This window comes from Acomys russatus, chromosome 8 (genome assembly GCF_903995435.1).
Source record: "Acomys russatus chromosome 8, mAcoRus1.1, whole genome shotgun sequence".
In the NCBI taxonomy this organism is placed as follows: Eukaryota; Metazoa; Chordata; class Mammalia; order Rodentia; family Muridae; genus Acomys; species Acomys russatus.
The window spans coordinates 67,325,843-67,346,754 of record NC_067144.1 but is presented as its reverse complement, the minus strand read 5'-3'; the positions used below and the strand labels follow the sequence as shown (position 1 = coordinate 67,346,754).

The following is a 20,912-nucleotide window of genomic DNA, read 5'->3' as shown; positions in this document are numbered from 1 at the left end:
ACAGAGTCCCTTTTGGAAATTGAAGTCGGATGTAATATAAGAAATAAATTATGGCATGTTTATCCTAATAGTTTTTTTTTTCTTTTTATCCAGAACAATATTTTCAGTGGTAAGTTGAGTAACATTGAAATATATAAGCCTGCTGTATTAATGAAAAATTCCATGTCATCCAGCCTTTATGGAATTCATTTATTTGTCCTTGTTCAAGCTGGAATCCATCATTTTAGTTGAACTCGATCTTATTACCTATATTCTCACTGTCACAGACAAAGCACAATCCCAAATGACTGTTTATTCATTTATAGAAATTAATGAAGCAAGCACTCAATTTCTGAATGAACATATTTTCGTGGGAAACTATTTCATGTTCAGAAGATGAAATAGTGGGGAACACACAGGAGCCTTTAACAGTATGGCCTTTAAATTCTTTTGATCATAAAAGTTAAGATAATTTTTTCTTTCTTTTGCAAACCTCTTGTTTCATAGAGGTGTTTTTGTTGTTGTTGTTTGGATTTTGTGGGGTTATTTTTTGTCAGTTTACAAGAAGAAAAGAATTACTTTTCAGTGAGTGGTGTATATTTTGATATTATTCAAAGTAGTTTGCCTCAAATTTCAAAAAGAAATTCCAAGAGAAAATTCTCAGAAAAATGTTTGTGTGCTGGTGGTTAGAACTAGAATGAGTCTGTCTGTTTGGGTTGGATAACTTTACCAGGGGCTCTATTAAAAATCCAGACACACTGATTTATAGTTACCCTCGATCAATGCAAGGTACTGTAGGAAATCATCTAGGTTTATGGGAGGTAGGAGCCCTACTTCCTGCCTATAATGAGTTCAGATGCAGCCTCAGACAACAAGGAAGATGAGTCTGTACACAGAACTGCCACTCTCTGAGAGTATATAAAGCAACAAGACAAGTGGCAGAATCACATCCGAGGTGCTCGAATCTTCCCTTAGACCACCACCACCACCGCTCTCTAAAGTTCGCTATGGCTAGCCACAACAACTGCTCTGGCAACCGCAGCTCAGGATCACTCAGAAATTCCTGCCATATGCCAGCCACCTCTTCCATTGCCCTCTGCTCTTCAAACATGGGCTATGGAGAGGTCTTCTGCGTACCCAGCAGCTGTCAAGATCATACCTGGTTTATGGACAACTGCCCAGAGACCTTTGGAGAGTTTACCAACAGCCAGCCAAACAGCCGTGAAGCCAGCGGCTTTGAAAATTCCTGTCGTTCTTCCGCATACTGTGGGCCCAGACCCTGTCAAGGAGCTGGCTATTTTCCTACTTCTTCCTTCATCTCTGGCTCCTGCCTCCCAGCATCCTATAGGCCTGTGAGCTATGTGTCCAGCAGCTGCCGGCCGGTGAGCCCTTTCATGAACAACTGCCATCCCATAGGCTGTATGGCTGGTGGATATCGCCCACTGCCTTGTGTATCCAATAGCTGCCGACCCCTGGGCATTGTCAGTTATGGATGCAGGCCTTCAAGTTGTATGAGCTATGGTCCCCAAACCATTCACATCGTGTCCAACAGCCTCAGACCTCTGCAGCCTGCCTGTGGTGGCTGCCAGCCCGTGACCCACGTGTTCGGCGGTTGTCGTCCGTCTTGCTCCGCACAGGGAGGCCAGTAGCTTCTTCATTCTAGTGAACAGCAAAGATAAAAATCCAGGATAAAAATTGCGACTCTCTGGACTTTTGCTTCTTTCTGAGTAGTAATAGCGTTTCCTTGCTTGCACTGTGTCTGAGTTAATGCATAATTCCTGTCACATTGTGACTTGCATTCATCTCTCCTTGATGTAAAAGCTCTGCTCACTTTGCTGCCAATGTTGCTCAGGTGGGAGGACTATGTATCTGATATGATCCATGCTACAATAAATGAGATTGATTCAAAATTAAAAACCTAGTGCATTGATTTGCCTCTCATGACTGCCTTCTACCAGGAGAATGAGCAGCCTCACCTGCTTGTCAGGCCAAATTGTACTATATCCTCTTACCTGATACCCGGACAATGGTTTGCCATTTAGGAGGATAATGACTTCAGACTAATATGATGATGGAGCACGTAATGACCTTTCTGGAAGTTATGGTCAAAAAGAGAGCTCAGCAATGATCTCTTAGCTCTGACTTGTATTGCACACACCGCCACCAGAACGTTCTCCGATTGCAAACTCAATAATAGGCTTCTGGGAGAGCCTATATTGCTTCCCTTGATCTGATCCCATAAGACATACGCGCTTCCGTTCTTGCCTTTGTCCCACCTTCTTCTCTGGACTTATCCCCTTCTATTCAGTACCAGAAGGACCACACTCCTGCATTCTTGTGTAATATTTGATGTCTCATAAATGTCTTTAAAAATAATTGTTACTAACCTGCTGTCCTTCCTCTGAGTGCCACCAGGTCTCTCCCTCCAGGGGACATGGTCAAATGTGAGGCACCAGAGTACATGAGAAAGACTTGATACCCTATGAGCATATACAGGGGGAGGTCATCCCCCTCAGGAACAGTCATAGGGGAGGGGAATAAGGGGGAAATGCGGGGGGGGGGAAATGGGAGGATACAAGGGATGGGATAACCATTGAGATGTAACAAGAATAAATTAATAAAAAAAATTTTAAAAAATAAAAATCAAACGTGAGACATAAAAAAAAATAATTGTTACTGTTTTCTATGTGCCACTATCAAGAGCAGGTAGGTCTTCTCCATCTGCTGGAAATATCACAAACACAACCAAAATTCATTGATTTCCTTAGACTTAAACAACAACTAAAAACTATTGGACACTCACGGAATGTGGACTCATAGTGTATCAGGTGGGAGAGATGAACTATGAAGTCTGACATGCACACCAGAGTTTGTCAGAAGTCACACCCTATGGGATAAATCTTAATTAAATCTCACTATAAATGGGTAAATGCTCATCCTTTTGACATACTGGAAATGGCCATCTTCAAGTGCAGAAATTAAAAGGGGAAAGAGAAAAAACATTAAAATCAGAGTTACATGTGACATAGATGCTAGCACAATCAGAGCTGTGATCAAAACACAACTGGGCAAAAGGGGAAGATGGAAATTCAATGAAAGGGTTTTACAAACACGAAGAACTGCTTGAGAGATAACAGACCAAGACTTAATTTTGAGACCACAGAGCAATTCTGCCTGCTCTGCCACATCTCTGCAGAGAAACGTGGCCTGGTAAATAACGCAGAGCCGAAACTAACTTGTGTTGTCTCTCCTCCCAGGGGAGGTGTGTGCCTCTGCTTCACAGTTCCAATTCCACCTATAAAGATGCCAGCACTGACACAGAATGAGAGTTCTCCCTTCTAAAATTTATTTATCTACTTTGCGATGTCGCATGGACAACTACAATGCTCTGCATGTGAGGTAAAAGGTCTACAGCCTCAGCTCCAGAAGAACACAACAGTTCCTATCGGGTTTCTAACACTATTGTTGAAAAGTCCATCCTAGAGAAGTAATTTCTCCCTCTTGCTAGACTTTCAGAGTTGACGGCATCTGCACCTTCAGTTTCTGAATCCTGTCCTAGACAATTTGCTCACACCGGACCTTGATAATAAAATCGCACAGCTCTGTGTGCCGCTAAGTCACACGCACAGCTGTTGTGGATCTGGCTAAACTGCCGACTTTGACATCGTTTCAAAATGAGATGAGTTGATCTATAGTGCATAGGCTGTTTGCTGCTAAAGATGCAGCTATTAGTCTGACGGCAGGACCATCTACTCATCTTACCTGTTTTCAAACTTGAAAAGGAAAATTATAAAGTGTCTTCCCAAAGCACATGCCATGCAATTATTTTGCTAAGGATCCAGTGGCATTCTTCCAACTTATTATGTGAACCAATGGCCTATTTCTTTGATTTTCCTTGAGTAATTGATGCTGAACCTGTAACTGGTAAGAACCTAACCATAATACTCTCAAGAAATTTCTCCAGGCTGCACATGGAATAAGCACGAAGAGAGAAGGCTCCTGGTGCACTGGGGACAGGAAAGAGAAACAAGAAAGACATAAGTAATATCGGCTAAGAACTTTCACACTGAAGCAAAAACATGAAACCGGAAGTTCTGGGAGCCCACAGAGTGTATCAGCATTGATAAATGAAAACAAAAACACTAACAAAAAGAACACGAGACTTGAGAATACCATTACCAAATGAAGACACCAGAGAGAAATTCTTCTCTTCAAAGGAGTCAGGGAATGAACGGCAGCAAACTTCTACGGAAGTCACAACCACAAGGAAGGATTTCAAATGGATGTGGAAATACGATGCTTTCTTCTTGTCTCATTCTATTTATATAAAATTATTTTATTTTATCACATGTGTATTAAGGTGTCTTTGCCTATGGTGCATGCCTGATAGGCACAGAAGGAAGAAACCCTTGGGTCTCTTGAACTAGAGTTACACATGTTCTCAGCAACCCCATGGATGCTGAGCATCAAACTCTGATCCTTCCGAGGAGCATCCAATGAGCTACATCTCCAGCCCCACCATTGTCACGTTTTCACTTAACCCATTAAATTGCTTTGCTTTGCTTTGCTGGACTCTGCTTCCTGAGATAGTCAGGAAAGTCTAATTTTAAAATGATTTACTGTTCAAACTGATAAGATAGTCAACCTACTGTTCCTTCATTTGATTAGTACATCTGTACATTTTGAAATTATTTCAGCATACTAAATTGCTAAGTAAACAAGAGATTCTTGCTTCATGCCAAATTCTCTTCGTGGTGCTAGGGATATAATTGTAAACAGTTCAATCACAGAAAGGGTTAGAAAATGACTGGTAAATACTGACAAAAATGTAATGTTCTAAGAGTCTATTAACCAGTACAAAGAGGGAGTAAGTGATATTATAAAGAGAGTTATTACTTTTAGAAAAGTCCGAAGCACTATGTTGTTAAAAACTGATGACTGAGAGAAGTGGGTAGCCTGGCTGCAGACCCTTACCCGCCCCCTCCAAATCCACTCCCTTAGTCACACACCCAGTTCTGTGTCAGACCATCTGCCATGGCCTTCCCTTCCTCTCTGCCCCTATCTTCAGCAGATACAGAAGCTCTTCTCCTCAACATTCCTTCCTACTTACACATGGTTCTGGCCCCCAATTCCACAAGGCATTACCTGGGAACCTGCCAGAGAAGCAATTAGGCTGGTGAAGTAGCAGGTAGGCAAGCCTTAGATCATCTCCTCTCCCTGCTTTCCTCTCAATCCTACACCTGCCTCGGTCTTACCCTCAGCTGTGTGGCAGCCTACTATTATGGCCTCTCCTTACTCTTTGTCCCTTTTCCATGGAACTAAACATACGTTGGTAGTACACCCTGCTTTCTTCCTTCCTGTGCACCCCTTTACCTCTACCTGCCATCCCCTATTCCTAAATGTCAGTCCCAATACCTAAGAACACATTCTGTCCAGAACCCTAGTGACCACACCTGGCAACGTCACAGGATTCCCTATTAGGAAACACATAGCCACCAGAGAAGGCAGTGTAAAATAAGGAATAAAAAATAAGAAGAAATGAATAAATCCATTAAATGAATTTATGAATCACAAATAAATAAAACATAAACAGAAAAATTGCAATATCATTTTGCATTCAACCTGACCATCTTAGATCAAAGATAGATGCCAATATCAACATAAACAACAAACAGAAAGCACCAAATTCATGGAAACTGAACAACTCACTATTGAATGAAAAAAAAAGGAGTGAAATATGGAAAGTGATGGTACACACCTTTAATCTCAGCACGTGGAAGGCAGAAGCAGGTGGAATTCTAAATTCAAGGCTAGCCTGGTTTTCAGAGTGAGTTTCAGGACACTCAGGGCTACACAGAGAAATCTTCATGTGTACATGTGAGTGTGTGTGTGTGTGGTGTGTGTGTGTGTGTGTGTGTGTGAGAGAGAGAGAGAGAGAGAGAGAGAGAGAGAGAGAGAGAGAGAGAGAGAGAGAGAGAGAGAGAGAGAAGAATACTCAGCTCTAAACCTGATGTATCTAATCCCAACACTCGAGGCTCAAGGACAAAGGAAAAGGGAGCAGAACGGTTGTTAAGAGCCAGAGGAGATCAAGTCTCTTCTCGGTAACCTGCTGTCCTTCCTCTGAGTGCCACCAGGTCTCCCCCTCCAGGGGACATGGTCAAATGTGAGGCACCAGAGTACGTGAGAAAGACATATCCCACTCTCCACTCAACTGTGGAGAATGTTCTGACCATTGGCTAGATCTGGGTACGGGTTTAAAGTTTACCACCTGTATTGTCCTTGGCTGGTGCCTTAGTTTGAGCGGGACCCCTGGGCCTCAGGAACAGTCATAGGGGAGGGGAATAATGGGAAAATGGGAGGGAGGGAAGGATGGGAGGATACAAGGGATGGGATAAACATTGAGATGTAACAAAAATAAATTAATTAAAAAAAACAAAAAATAAATACATATATTGATGGGAAAAAAAAAAAAAAAGAGCCAGAGGAGATGGGAGACACTAAGGAAACAAGAAAGAAACAAAGGCACAAGTAAACTCACAGAGACCGAGGAAGTATACACGGGGCCTCCAGGGGCCTGCACCCCATAGGATCCTGGACCTAAAGGAGAAGAGACCCCCTCTCTAACCCAGAAGCTATCTCCAATTGATAAACACTTGGAAACAGAAATTGAGGTTTCTCACTGGGGAAACAAGCAACCCTTAAGGGTGGGGTGCGCGGCCCACAGGAGATGGCCAACAGAAGTGAAGTAAAAGGCATCTTTGAAGATTTCTTGTCTCCTAATGTCATGTCAAGATTTTTTTCTTTTTTCTTTCTCTTTTATTTTTTTATTTTAGTTTATTGTTTTTGTGTTTACTTTCATTTTTTATTTTTTGTTTTCTCTTTTTCATACTACAGGATTTTTTCATACATACACACACACACACACACACACACACACACACACACACACACACACACGCATGCACTCATACATACATATTCTGTCCTAACCGGATTCAAGGTGTGTTCCGGGCATGAAGACCAATGTCAAATACAGGGACTTGGTGATAACGCAGAGCTAAATGAGGCTGATACAGCTGGAGGAAAGTAAGAGAGAACAGTGCCAGGGACCGTGCCCAGCACGTTAAGTGTGTCAGACAGACCCTGTGGCCAACAGCAGGATCAGCCCCATCAGGTATGTCTAATATGTGTGTAGTAAGCATTGGTGATTTTCCAAAAGAGTTGTCAACTCATCCAGATGGGCTTCTAATTAGGAATGAAGATTTCTTGGAGACTTGCTGTAAATCATAGCAGTTTGCTGAGGCACTAAAACTCAAAGTCCATATACACAAGTAGACTGACTTCTGTGAGCTGAGTCTGGAAATGTAATGTTAGGGATTTATTCATAATTTACTTAGTGGTGTCTTTATGGAATTAGTGTAGGTTTGGCCTTAAGATTCTTTGGAGGAGAATGACTAATGAAGGGGAGAATGCGACTGCTTGCCTCCGCTCTTTCCTGTCAGTGTTTTGTTTTGTTTTGTTTTCCTTCTTCCCTTTCTTTTTATAGCTGCTGAGCAGAAGTAAGCAACAATATGTTTTCTAGAGACTTTAACATAATCTGTTGCGCCAACTTATCCACTTACTCCTTTGCTGAACAGAAACATGGCCTGGCGCAGTTGAGTTTCTCACTAATACAGCATAAGAGAGTGTAATGTGCATAACCCTTGACGTCACAGAGGTGTGAACTCTGTAAGTGGGAGGTCATGGATAGGACCCACCACACATGGAACTGTCATACATGTTCACCTAAACAATTACAAAGCTCTTTGCTTGCAAAATAAAAGATGTGCCAAATTAAATAATGTTTAATAACGTTCAACAAAAAACTATCCATGCAACACCTTGCAGAAAGCCTTGCTCATAGTTTAAATGTAAATAAATCACCAGGCTGTATATTAGGATGGGACGGTTACCCTATCATGATTCACATGAAATTTCAAACTGTTTTCTTCATTTTAAAACATTTTTGACACATTTGACCTGACACTTCCTAAATATTTTCTTTTTCCTATCAATGTCCAGACATTTGTCTTTTTTCAGGCAATTACAGTGTTTTCTGTCCTTTTAATTGGGGAGTTCATTACTTTCTTTAGTAAGAAATTAGCACATTTTCTTAATTAATGACTATATAGAATTAATTGATGTTAGTTATTGCTGATATTTTCATCATGAACATTTCTCTGTTTTTATTGGGAAAATAAAATGTCCCAAGTCTGGATACATGCTGCTTCTTATTTCAAATCTAATTTTTTTGAGAGCTATGCATGGCAGTAACACTGAAAATCTATTTTAAAACACTCAGTTGCTTATGCTGTGAGGTGGCTATCAATTGCCTATATAAACATACATAACCAGACAACGTTTCCCTGTATGAGAGAAAATACCTATGTTATAGTCACACTGTAATATTTTTGTACTCTGGAAGACTGACTTCTTTTCTAAAAGGCCATGCCCTTTGTGACACGGCAGCCCCCAGAATATCAGGAACATACAGTTTAGTGAGTACAAGACACATACAGAATGCGCCACATACTAAAAATGTTCTAAATGAGAAGCCATGGAATAAACTATGACAAAACTTCCACATTTCATATCCCTGCAAGGGTAGATGGAGAACCAGCCTCTCTGAATGACCCTGTCCAGTATAGCATCAAACACACTAGTCTGATAAAGGTCCCCTGCCTGAGTGAAAAGAAGCAGTAGTGCAAATGGATGTTCGATATATACTTACTTCAACTGAAGTTTGACAGACGTTTCAGTATCAGGACAACACACACCTTTATAGCACTTAACATAGCCTGGATACCAGTGACCTCTACAATCCTGCTTAGTAAATTTCTTAAAGCCTCATGTTAAATTAAAGCACTTATATGGGAAATTGTTGATATTGAGTCATTATTTTATGCTTTCCAGAAGAACGCACTAGAATGTCAATCCTTCTAAATTATACACACCAACAAATTTTATACTAGCTATATTAGGTGTTGGCTTAATTATAGCAATGCTGAACAAACTGTGTCATAACATCCATGTGAAATTACATGGTAGTTTGAAATATGACCCTTTAAACAGGAAACATTCACACTTACTAATCACAGAAAATAGCTATTCATTAAGATCTAGAAATAAAAAGAGCGTTCATGGGGACTCATAGGGCCCGTCCACTAACTTCCGTGATATGCCTGTCTGAGCATAGTGAGTGAACCACAGCCATTCACTTACAGTTTCTGCCTCAAAGACATAGAAGAATCACAGAGTCTACCTTTGAATTACCATTATCTTATTTTTCTTCTCATCCAAAGCCAAGACACTAGCATTTCCTGGACATACTCTAAAGTAACACATTGTGTTCTCTGTCAGCATCTCTTATCAATTATTTAAAATTAATGATAGAGTGTTTGATATGGGCCACTTTTCAGGAAAGAGAACAGACCTGGTTTTTAACTAAGTTCAAATGGTAGCTCTATTGAAAACATTGAAATAATTTTATTTTCATGATCTGTAGAAAAAAGGTTTCCTTAGTAAAAAGACAACCCTTATAGGACATTCAGTGGTGCAACTAGACTGTTTGTAGACACTTAAATGGGCAATTTCAAAGGCACCTCCAAAACAACACTTTCTCACCTCTACCCTGAGGTATTCCTACTGGCATCATATGTTCTCTCCTTGACCCAAGTATAAGTCCCAGTATAATTGGCCTACTTCAGACCTAACATCACAGTGGGAAAGAAAGAGCACACAAGACAATGTTAAACACACACACACACACAGACAGACAGACAGACAGACAGACACACGCACACACAGAGACACACACACACACACACACACACACCCCACAACTCCTAGTCCTGTGCACAGTTCTGTGCATGAGTCCTCATTCCTCATCGCAATAAAAACTCATTTTATGTTTTTCATGTGAAATTTTTACATGTTGAAGAACACAAGGTATTTTCAGTTCAGTGTGAACTACATATCAGGGTGGTGACTGCAAGAACCAGCTGTAACACAGACCTAAAAGTCGGTTACAGAACTTTGCCAACTACAGGTTGAACAGACCTCCTTTTCTTAAAGGAAACCTACTGTCTTGCTTCCTGTAAGGAAGCTAGCTCTCCACTTTCCTGATTATTAGGATAAAACAGGGCTTTGAGGCAAAGAAACAATGAAAGTCCTTAAAGCAACATGCTGGAGGAATCTCAGTATAAAGTTACTAACCAACATTTTATCTTTCCTTGCTTAATTCCTTATGGAAGAGTGCAAGAAGTATAAAGCTTTCTAAACAATACCCATTACATACAATAAGTATATTGAAAATAACAACTACCTGAAAAAAACAAACAAATAACAAAAAAACTCTTGGAGCCTGGAAGTCCATTGGTAAAACATGGGATGCTTTTGTTTAAGATTGAATCTTCAATCATATTAGTTTAGTGTCATTTTCTCAGCAAGTAGTTTGTAAGGTCTGTTAGACACTGAAAACTATTCTGCTAGCTAACAAACTATATGTACATAGGCATCTAGTCTCTGGAATTTTTCTGTTTCTAAACAGACAGTTTGCAAGTACCAGCCTGCCAGTGATTTGAATATAGCAACAAACAGTGAAGTTTGGACACAGCGTGCTCTTCTGGAACCTCTTCCTGGAATGTCACAGTGAATATGCTAGGAAAAATGGGGTGTTTTCTGTAAAATAAAATATTGTAGAGTTTCATAAGAAATGCCAAGGAAAAAATCCATTTGTAATACCTTTGAGAAAAATGGGGTATTTTTTTTATATATTTTATGTAATCCGAGAGTTTGAGAATGTGAGATATAAATGTTCTTATCCAGTAAATTCTGGAATGTGTTTCATGGACACACACTCAGTGTACACTGGTTTGTTGGATCCAGTTAAAACTGAGTGTGAACCACTAACACAGGCACACTTCACTGCGTCACTGTTTTTCATAAAGTCTCTATGTAGTTTTCAAAACAACATATGGCCTGGCAATGAAAAATTCTTTTAAACTATCCTTTATGAAATGTTCATTTCCTTTTGGGTTCTTGGATAAATGCCTCTTTTTATAATAGAGATGTTTAAGAAATGGATTTAAATTTTACAGTCAAGATATAAAACCTAGGGAAGTAAATATAGCCCAGTGGTCAAGTACCTGCTCAACAGATGTGAGGTCCAAGGCATAACCCCTCGTGCTGAAAGACGAGGGAAACAACAATATAAAAACTGAAAAGCTAGACATAGGAAACTGCTCAGTGTGGTGGCTCAGCAGGTAAACAGGTTTGCTCTTGGGGTTGGGGTGGAACTGAGAAAGCTGGTGTTGGATACAAAAGTTTAAAATGAAAGCTTTATTTTCTGAGCTCAGGGAGGTGGTCAGTTCTGGATCCGAACCTTGTCCCCGAAGGGAGATCGTACATTTGTAAAGGAGGAGACCATAAAGCCAGGGGCTGGGGAGTGCTCTAGCATTGTCCAATCAAATTTTGACAAAGGGAGTTTTCATCAGTCAGGATAGGAGTTGGTCCCTGGGCCTGGGAACAGAAACTTGTTTGACCCTGCCAGCAACATGGAGAAGTTGTCTTTGAGTCCTGGGCTACTCAGGGTGTCTGCAGCAGTGATAGTAAGGAGGGAATGCAAGGAAAGGGAAGCATGCCGTTCAAGGCTGTACTAACAGTGTAGCAATTTCTATTTTAACTTTATGGGCCAATGCAGGTTTTTACTGTGACTAGGGAGAATCTAGGACAGGGGGCTCCTAGCAGAATGGGGGCAGCATGGAGATGCTCTAGGCTGTTCACCCCTACGATTAAATAGAGTCTGAAAGCAAAACAATAGCATGTAGAGTAAGTCCCAACATTTGCCATGTGAATGTGGACACAAATGCACCATAGTGCCCAAGGGAGAGTCAGAAGACAACCTTTAAGAGTCTGTTCTCCCTTTTGTCATGGGGACTAGGGGGGTCAAACCAGGGTGTGGGGGCAAATGGTTTCTCCCACTGAACCATCACTCAGGCTCTACAGCATTTCTTTCCACTTTCCACTTTTTTTTTTTTTTTTTTTTTTTGAGATGTGTGATGGTTTGCATTATCAACTAGTCAAGGTTCAGCCTCGTCTAGGCGTATCTGTGAAGGATCATCTAGATTTGGATAGCCTCCAGGCATAGCTGTGGAGTATTCTCTTGGTTGGGTTAATTGAGATAAGGCAACACCATGACCTTGACGGAATTCTGGACAGAATGAAAGGTTAAAGTTTACTGACTTTCTCACGTACTCTGGTGCCTCACATTTGACCATGCCCCCTGGAGGGGGAGACCTGGTGGCACTCAGAGGAAGGACAGCAGGTTGCCAAGAAGAGACTTGATACCCTATGAGAATATACACGGGGAGGTAACAAGAATAAATTAATAAAAAGAAAAAAAAAAGTTTACTGAGTGCCAGCGTCTGTCTCTCTCTGCTTCATAACTGGGTGCAATACGAAAAGCTGCCTCTTGATCCTGTCAGCATCCTGTACTATGAGAGAATGTATCCTGAATTGGGATGCAAAATAAATAGTCCTTAATTCTTTGTTAAGGCACACTTTATCACAGTATCTAGCAAGAAACTAATACAAACAGGTCCTCATAAGTCACCGAGGCTGGCTGTGAACCCAGCAGCCTAGGCAAGCTTTGGACTTGTCATCTCTTGCCTCAACTTCCCTTTTAGGTCTGAGAGTGCAGGTTAACTAAGAAATTCCATTTTAATTAATTTTGGCCCCAGAATACTATTGGATAAAACCCTTATGCCTACAGGCTAGTGGTTAGAATCAATAGTATTTGGCTATGAGAAGGCTGGAGGGCATTCTCGCTGACATCTGGGTGTCTATCAAGGGACACTGAAGGTACCAAAACAATTTAACACAGAGAGGAATGTATCCCCAGAATTTCTGAGAGCTGGGAGCTAAAACTGGAAATGCACCAGGAGGGCACCATTTATATTTGTAGACATGCTTTCGACTCTTTGGCAGCTCCCATTTCTTTTTTTTAAACATATTTTCTTAATTTATTCATATTACATCTCAATTGTTATCCCATCCCTTGTATCCTCCCATTCCTCCCTCCATCCCATTTTCCCCTTACTCGTCTCCCCTATAACTATGACTGAGGGGGGACCTCCTCCCCCTGTATATGCTCATAGGGTATCAAGTCTCTTCTTGGTAGCCTGCTATCCTTCCTCTGAGGGTCCTAGAAACCTACAAGAAGAACATTATGATGGGCAGATCTGGGCCCAGGGGTCCTGCTCAAACTATGGCACTAGCCAAGGACAATGCGTCCAGTAAACTTCAAGCCCCTATACAGATCTAGCCAATGGACAGGACATTCTCCACAGTTGAGTGGAGAGTGGGGTCTGACTTTCACACGAACTCTGGCAGCTCCCGTTTTTAACCTCAAAGCTTTCAGCCACCCCTTCTCCAGACAGACCATAGAGCTCTCCGGAAGTTATCACTAATTCCTTGTCTTTGTGTTGCTCTCGGTCCTGATCCCTGCACCAAAGATGGGATATCAGTGTATTCAGTACTTGTTTGTCTGGGTCTTGGGTTGCTGCCCACAGACCTCTGCTGACCCTGCCAGCTGCCACCTGGGCAGCATGGGCCAACCATCCACAGAACCTCATGCTGACCTCTTCCAGATCTCATCAAGAACTCACTTTGTTTCTGCTATTTCCCATGTCCCAGTGCAGTCTGCTCATCAATCTATACCAGATGCCCAAGGTTTCTAATTAATAGTTTCCTTCTCTTCTGTACCACTTGCAGGTCTTCTAGCCCACGAATTACATGTCTATTAGTGACTTCCTTTGATCTGCCTCCTAATGTGGCCATTGGCCATGTGAATAGCAGTGGCCAGCCACTAACCTAATTGCTCTATACCTTTAAAGGTGAGACATACACCTGGCAGTTTCTAATGCTTGAGTTCTCTTTAGAGCACATAGCATCTAGGGTCCGATAATTTCTTACTTAGGCAGAAGCAATATAGGATTTGGATTTCACAGCAGAATGTCTTACTGTGTATCACATCACAAACTCTCAGAAACTAGGGAAATATACGGCCATGGGGAAGGGCACAAAGTGGAAGAAAAAAGAGGTGTACAGGAGGGACACGCCTCTAGTACAATTTATATTTGTATTAAAATGGCCTTGTGTAATCTAGTATAATAAAATACATTTAAAAATCTTCCCTATAAAGATATTTTACTTGTGTACCAGTAGTTAAAAAAAAAATCCCAGGATAGTCTAGTCTCCTGCTCAAGTTTCTGTTTCCTGCCTTCCAGCACGTGAAAAATAATTTTTCCAGGCTCTAGTAAGTGAACAACATTCTTTTTTTTTTTTTTTTTTTTTGTGATCAGAGATTTATTACAAAGTCTTCATAGTAGATTTAAACACACAATAACATCAGATCGATTAGTGTTTATGTGCTCATCTAGAAACAATATTTTTTTCTTTTTTTAATTTTATTTTATTAATTTAATCATATTACATCTCAATGGTTATTCCCTCCCTTGTATCCATTCTTGAGCTCCACATGCACGTCTTACTTTCCATTGTGTTAAACTGCCAGGACAAAAAGCAACCAAAGACAGGAAAGACTCGTTTGATTCACTATCCCACGTCACAGGCTGCCATGGCGGAGAAGCAAAGGCCACAGGAACGTGATGGCGCTAGTTGCTTACCCCTGTGTTAAAGACAGGAATGGGCTCAGTGGTTTGGTGACCTTGCTGCTCTTCCAGATGACCCAGGTTCAATTCTCAGGACCCACATTGCAGCTCACAACTGGAGTTTTAAATGAGTGGGAACCTGTCTGTGGGTGCTAGGAACCAAGCCCTCTTCCTCCGGAGGAACAGCCAATGTTCCTAACCACTGAGCCATCTGTCCAATCCCCAGTTAATACGAATCTTCAAAATCATGCCAGATACTGACTGTTGTGTTTGGATTCTTGTGAATGGTGGTCTTTCTAACATCATTTTGCCTTTAATAAAATAGTTAGATGAGCACCAGTCTCATATGCTTTTCTGGGACCATGGTGGTCAGAACTAAATGTGGCTTGATCTCAGCCCATGGTAGCTCAAGTCTCAGTGAAGAGAATGGTATGCAGAATTAGCCCTACCCTTTCGCAGTTTCCTAAAGATGGCAGCTGATCACAATGCCCTGGGTCTGTTGTTGAGAATCCGAGTGGCCACTGTGATTGTAGGCACAGCACCCTAGAGGAATGGTGGGCACAGGTGTGGAGCATCAGTTTTGGGTCCGGAAAATGCACAGGCAAGTACCTCAGAAGCCATCAGTGTCTGTGGAATTCCACCAGCTTTACTGCTGCTGGGACAGTTATGCTAAGGTCATATTCAGGAGTTAATTAATTGTACCAATTATTTAAAAATGTCTAAATTCTGATTTTAAACACAAATATAATCTGATGGTTGTGTTTTAAGAATATTTTATTGTCTCTTACTGAAAAAAAATGAGTGGATTCAGAGTAGTGCTACATTCCAGTTTGGTAGCTGGGATCATGAATTGGTTTTCTGTAACTTGTTAAGTTCGGGGAATTATTATTTGGAAGAAAAAGATGACAAAGCTCATTAGACACTGAAAAACAGCCAGGAGTACAGTGCATATCTTCCATTCATGCCTTGCACATGAGGCATGAGCCATAGAACTGTCACATATTTCATAATCTTCCCCTGGATACTGCCTGTTGATATGCAGGAAAATAGTCACAAGGTTTCTCCTCATGAAACATATTAAATCACTTCATTCCCAGAGATAAAAAATAGAAGAAATGCTATAAGCAGTTGGGAGAACGGAATTATGTGCAGAATGGGGGAAGAGTTGGGAAGAAGGTATTTTATCATAATTTTTCATAAACTACATGATGTTCTTTGTATTGATAAGCACAGTGACATGCATTTTTACCCTCTATCATGTTTGAAAATGGTATTTTAATTTTTGAAAATATGTGCTTTATGTTGTTTCTCTCTGCATTTCTTTTATGTGTAGTGGTGTGTGTGTTTGTGTGTGTATGTGTGTGTGTGTGTGTGTGTGTGTGTGTGTGTGTGTGTGTGTACACATGTGCACGCACATGGTGCTGCAGCACCTGTAATCCCAGTACCTGGAAAATGGAAGCTACAGAAATTCACAGTCAGTCCTGGATGGATAGTGAGTTTCAGTCCAGCCTGGCTCTATCAAACCATCTCTCAAAACAGAACAAAGACAAAGTAAAAAGAAGTATAAAAAAACTATAACTTATTCAAGTCTTAATTAGTTAAACTGATAAAGACGTTAAATAAGCAAATCTTTTTGGCTTATTGGTAGGTAAGAAGTTAGTCCATTTACCACATTTCAATATTTTATTTTAAAATTGTTCTGGGCTTATAGGAAACTTATGAAAGTAATATAAATCTTTATGTAGTCTGCATCTATGAGCAATATATTGATATTTATACTGGTCATAATTAGTGAACCAATGTAGACTTCTCATGAGCTGGCTTTTATATACTATGCTGACTTCATGAGTTTTTATCTGAGGTCTTTCTTGGTGTCAATTGAAAAAACATTAATAATTTATATATTAGAATACTTATAAATATATTTGTATAGGGAAAGCTAAAATAGTGAGCTTATTTGTTTTAAAGTGGTTTATTATCCTTTAAGGATATCCCAATAAACTGTTCTCCACATGAATATAACTGGGAAAAGAAGCTTAAAGTAAAATAAAAATAGCAATTATTGGGTACAAACTAGATCTCTGTTTGAAAAAAAAAATAATGTTGCTGTAAGTACAGAACTTATGCTTAATTATCTTCAAAAATCAGATGAATTGATTTTCTTTCTCATACAGATATTTACCCATATAGAAGTAGAAATTCCAATTAATCGATTTGGATTTCTGCTTCTAGACAGAATGGAATAGTAGGAGCATTTCTGTTGAAAAACCATAAACACAAAGTACAGGACGCATGGGTCTTTTCAAGATACACAGCAAAGAGAAGTAAGGCGTGGCATCCTAGAGAGCGGCGAAGGGAAGTGGAGGGAATTGCAAGAATCCGCAAAGTTCACAAGGCCTTCCCTACAGCTTAATGATTAATCCATGCAGGTGAGGCCACCTCATGAAGTCAGAGAGGAACTGCCTGATAGAATTATCAAAGAAACTCAGAGCTCAAGTGTCTGGGAATCGTTTAGTTTCCCTCCAGACACAGCCGACAATTGGCAGAGGAATCAAAGGGATGTTTTGCTTAGGCAAAAATAATTAGAGATTAAGTACTGATTGAGTTTCACTTAATGGTCCATGAAAGCAACAATCTAAAAGATCAAACTGTTTCCATGTAAATCACCCTTACCCCAGAAGAAATCTTGGGAGTGTTTCCAGGAGCACAGAAATATGTACCAGGCACAGTGTTTAATAACAACATCTGGTGTACAATTTCAAAGCCGGCAAAGGAACAGAAATAATACTTGTGCTGTATCAAAACATGAGTCAATCAAAACCAGAGCCCCAGTGATCGGATGCTAATATAATATAGGAAAAATATTAAGACAGTAAGGCTAACTGTGCTTGCAGAGTTAGAAGAAATACATTCATGGCAAATAAAGATTTGAATGATAAAAAGAGAGGGCCATTATAAACTACATATGTAAAACTACATAAGTAAAACCACAGTACCTGCGATGGGGAGCACTGTGAATCAAATCAACAGTTCAAATGTCGTGGAGGAAAAGCCTAATAAAGTGAAGACATAGAAACATTACATCCAGACAGAAAAATCAAGTGAAACAACAAATTCCATCCATGCAGGAACTGACTAGCTTTCCAGATTCATGGGGCAACATCCAAAGAAGGCTGCAGTGGGAGTGTAGTGTGTGCTTCTCTCACTTTGGGCTGTCATGATCTCTGCTGCGCGCGTGCACACACACACACACACACACACACACACACACACACGCACACACACTAGCTTGTTAAAACTATGCCATCTCCTTTCTTCTGATCCCCTGGGAATTACGACCCCGTATGCCTGCTCTTCCTGCTGTTACTTGCTCACTAACCATGTATCCAGAGGCTGTCTGTAGCATGCCATTGACCTCCCCCTAAAAGAGTTAATGTTTTCCAACTGTCATGATCATTAAAGCTGTAGTGCCAAGTGTACAATGGGTGCCTTCCTCGTGCCAGGCGCTGTGTTTCTTCTTCTCTCGTCTTCTTTCATTTAATTTGACTAAGACTTTGAAAATGTCTTATCCCAATGAAAAGGAAACTTAGCCTCTCCAAATCTTACATATAAACTTTAACATCTGTCCCAACGAATGCACACAGAGATCAAATTAATCTCCATGTAAGGGGACTGAGCCTTAGAAGGCAATGAGAACTAGGAGAAGTTTGTTTGTTTGCTTTCTTTTTTTCCTATGCCCAAAATATATTTCTATACAACTGCTAAAATAATATAATACATCATAGGTAAATCCTCATTATTGACTCTATCAAACAGACTTATGTACTCAGTAATTGCAAAAGGGATTAATACTTCTGCTTAACAGTACTGTCCATGTAATTTTGAATGAGTGTCCAATGGTGGATGTAGCTATGGGGTATGGAAATCAAGGATATCTTCAGCCAACATGACAGCAAGATAACTCCATGTTTAATTAATTACTAATAAATTTAATAAGCAAATCCATATCACACATAGAGAGCCCCCATCTGAGGATTTAACTTATTTGTAGTTTACACCTTAAACAAGTTCTTGGAACCAGAAAATATGTATTATTTGTGGTAACTGTTTTCTAGCTTAAAGAGTCAGTTGGCCATTTGGGAGAATAAGAGAAAATACCTCTCACTCCTAGCTGAAGAGCTACTGACAACCAGTGAATGCTGTTAGGATGAGAGTCTTTTTTTTTTTTTTCAGGCATGTATATCCAGGAGGCTTACATATGCCCCAATAGATGGTCCTATATCCGTGTCTACACAGGCAGTGCTAAGTGGAGTAAGTAGCTTTAAAATCAAAGCACAAGGGAGGGAGGAATAGGAGGATACAAGGAATGGGATAACAATTTAGATGTAATATGATTAAATTAATAAAATATATTTTTAAAAAGAAACACACACCAAAAAAAAAAAAAAAAAAAAAAAAAGAAAGAAAGAAAAAAGAAATTCGTGCTTAGGCTGCACGCTGTGACCTTGGAGTTGCTTACCCTTGCTGAAGGAGGTCTTGTGTTCTAGGCTATCTTTCATTATCCACCCAGAGAAATAGGGAAGTTCTTACCAGTAACAACACAGAGGATTAAGGAGGTTCTTACAGGGAGCTATTCAGACGACTGTATTCTTGCCTGGGGGCTGGGGAGAGTGAGATAAGAATATATCCTGTTGACCTTGCTATATAAAGTCTTGAGTACACAGTGCAAGGGAGAGATTGTGGACTGGGCTTAATCATAACACATGATATGCATGTATGAAATTCAAACAATAAAATGTCAAAAAGTCTCCAAGATCCACTGCGAGGAAGGGAAGGCATTTGGTTAGCCACCTCCTTATTTAATAAGGACAATTATAACCTGACTCACTCCAGTTTTGGCTCATCCAAGAATCATAAAATGTGTTTATAGTGTTCTCAGTTTCAAAGGGATTTAAATAAATGTGACTGTTGAGATACACACCCAAAACAGATGTAAACTTGATGCTAGTGTGAATGCCTCCTGATGTTGCAAAGGGAAAGATGCGTTTATAGACACTAAATCCTGATGAGTAGTAAGCCCTGAGAGATGTTTAGAATTTCTAACAAGAAACGTCAGCTCTGAGAGTTCTCGTGGCAAAGGAATGTTCTTCCTCAGTAAAAGAAGACACCTTTTGCCCTCAAACTGTTGTTTACCATAGCCAACTGTAGAAAACATCTAAAACCCAGGCTCGGTGGGCTTACTATTGTTATTATTGAATCCTGGAAGATAGTGGTGAGATTGCTTGAAATGTGTTTGTTTGTTTTCTGTTTTGGTTTGTTTTGCTTTTTGTTTTGTTTTGTTTTTTTGTTTTTTGTTTTTTTGAGGAAGGGTTTTTCTGTGTAGCCTTGGCTGTCCTGGACTCTGTGTAGATTAGACTGACAGTGAAACTCACAGATAGCCACCTGCCTCTGCCTCCCCAATGGCTGGGATAAAGGCATGTGCCACCACACCTAGTTATGTCCCAGTATTTTTAAATGCAAATAATAATAGAATGTAATAATAGAATAGTAGACAATGTACAAGTTCTAGTTATGCTTTCTGGCCAAAAAAAATGTTGTTGCTTCAGGAAGGTAAAACTGAAAAATGCCGGGGTAAGAAAACTATCCGAGGTCTGTGATATTCCCACTCCAACAGGTACCACCAACACATGACGCAAGCACACACTCTCCTGAAATCAAACTCTTCCAGGGACATTAAGAGGACATTTATCTAAGTGCTGTGGACCTGATTGAGTTGTAGAGTACAGGGATGTAACAATGCTACAACTAGGATTTTGTTTAGCAGAAGGCACTGGGAATTAAAACCGTATGTTGTGACTCTAAATGGCTGACAGGAAAAAGAAACTAAGTTGTCTTTATCTATTGAACAATATGGAAAACATGATTTACGTAAAAATATTTTGTGTTTGAGAAGAAACTCTTTGTAAAATTATGAGAAAATATGGCTACAAAGGTGCCACCTTTTTTATTTACAATGTCATTCTGAAACTCACATGGGTGCTCATTGAAAGAGATGTGTCTCTCTTTTTAGATAGCATCTATCAAAAGATGCTAGCACATTCAGTTTCATTCTAATAAAAGGTAAAACAGTGACACACACTCTTTGGGTGTGGAACTTCATAAAAATTACTAAATATTTTCAGGTCACCATTCCTTACTGGGAAAGATCACTTGAAAACACTG

At 40.1% G+C, this 20,912-nt stretch overlaps 1 protein-coding gene across 1 annotated transcript; it reads left to right on the top strand.

The window, feature by feature from the left end:
• The first annotated feature begins 934 nt into the window (after positions 1 to 934).
• LOC127193154 (keratin-associated protein 26-1-like) lies at positions 935 to 1,903 on the top strand. The gene has a single exon (XM_051150480.1). The coding sequence runs from the start codon at positions 987 to 989 to the stop codon at positions 1,626 to 1,628; it is 642 nt and encodes a 213-aa protein (XP_051006437.1). The 5' UTR covers positions 935 to 986; the 3' UTR covers positions 1,629 to 1,903.
• The last annotated feature ends 19,009 nt before the right edge of the window (positions 1,904 to 20,912 follow it).

What these genes read in the sequence shown, in the direction of transcription:
- LOC127193154 (XM_051150480.1), top strand. Translation starts at nt 987, where the DNA reads ATGGCTAGCCACAACAACTGCTCTGGCAACCGCAGCTCAGGATCACTC.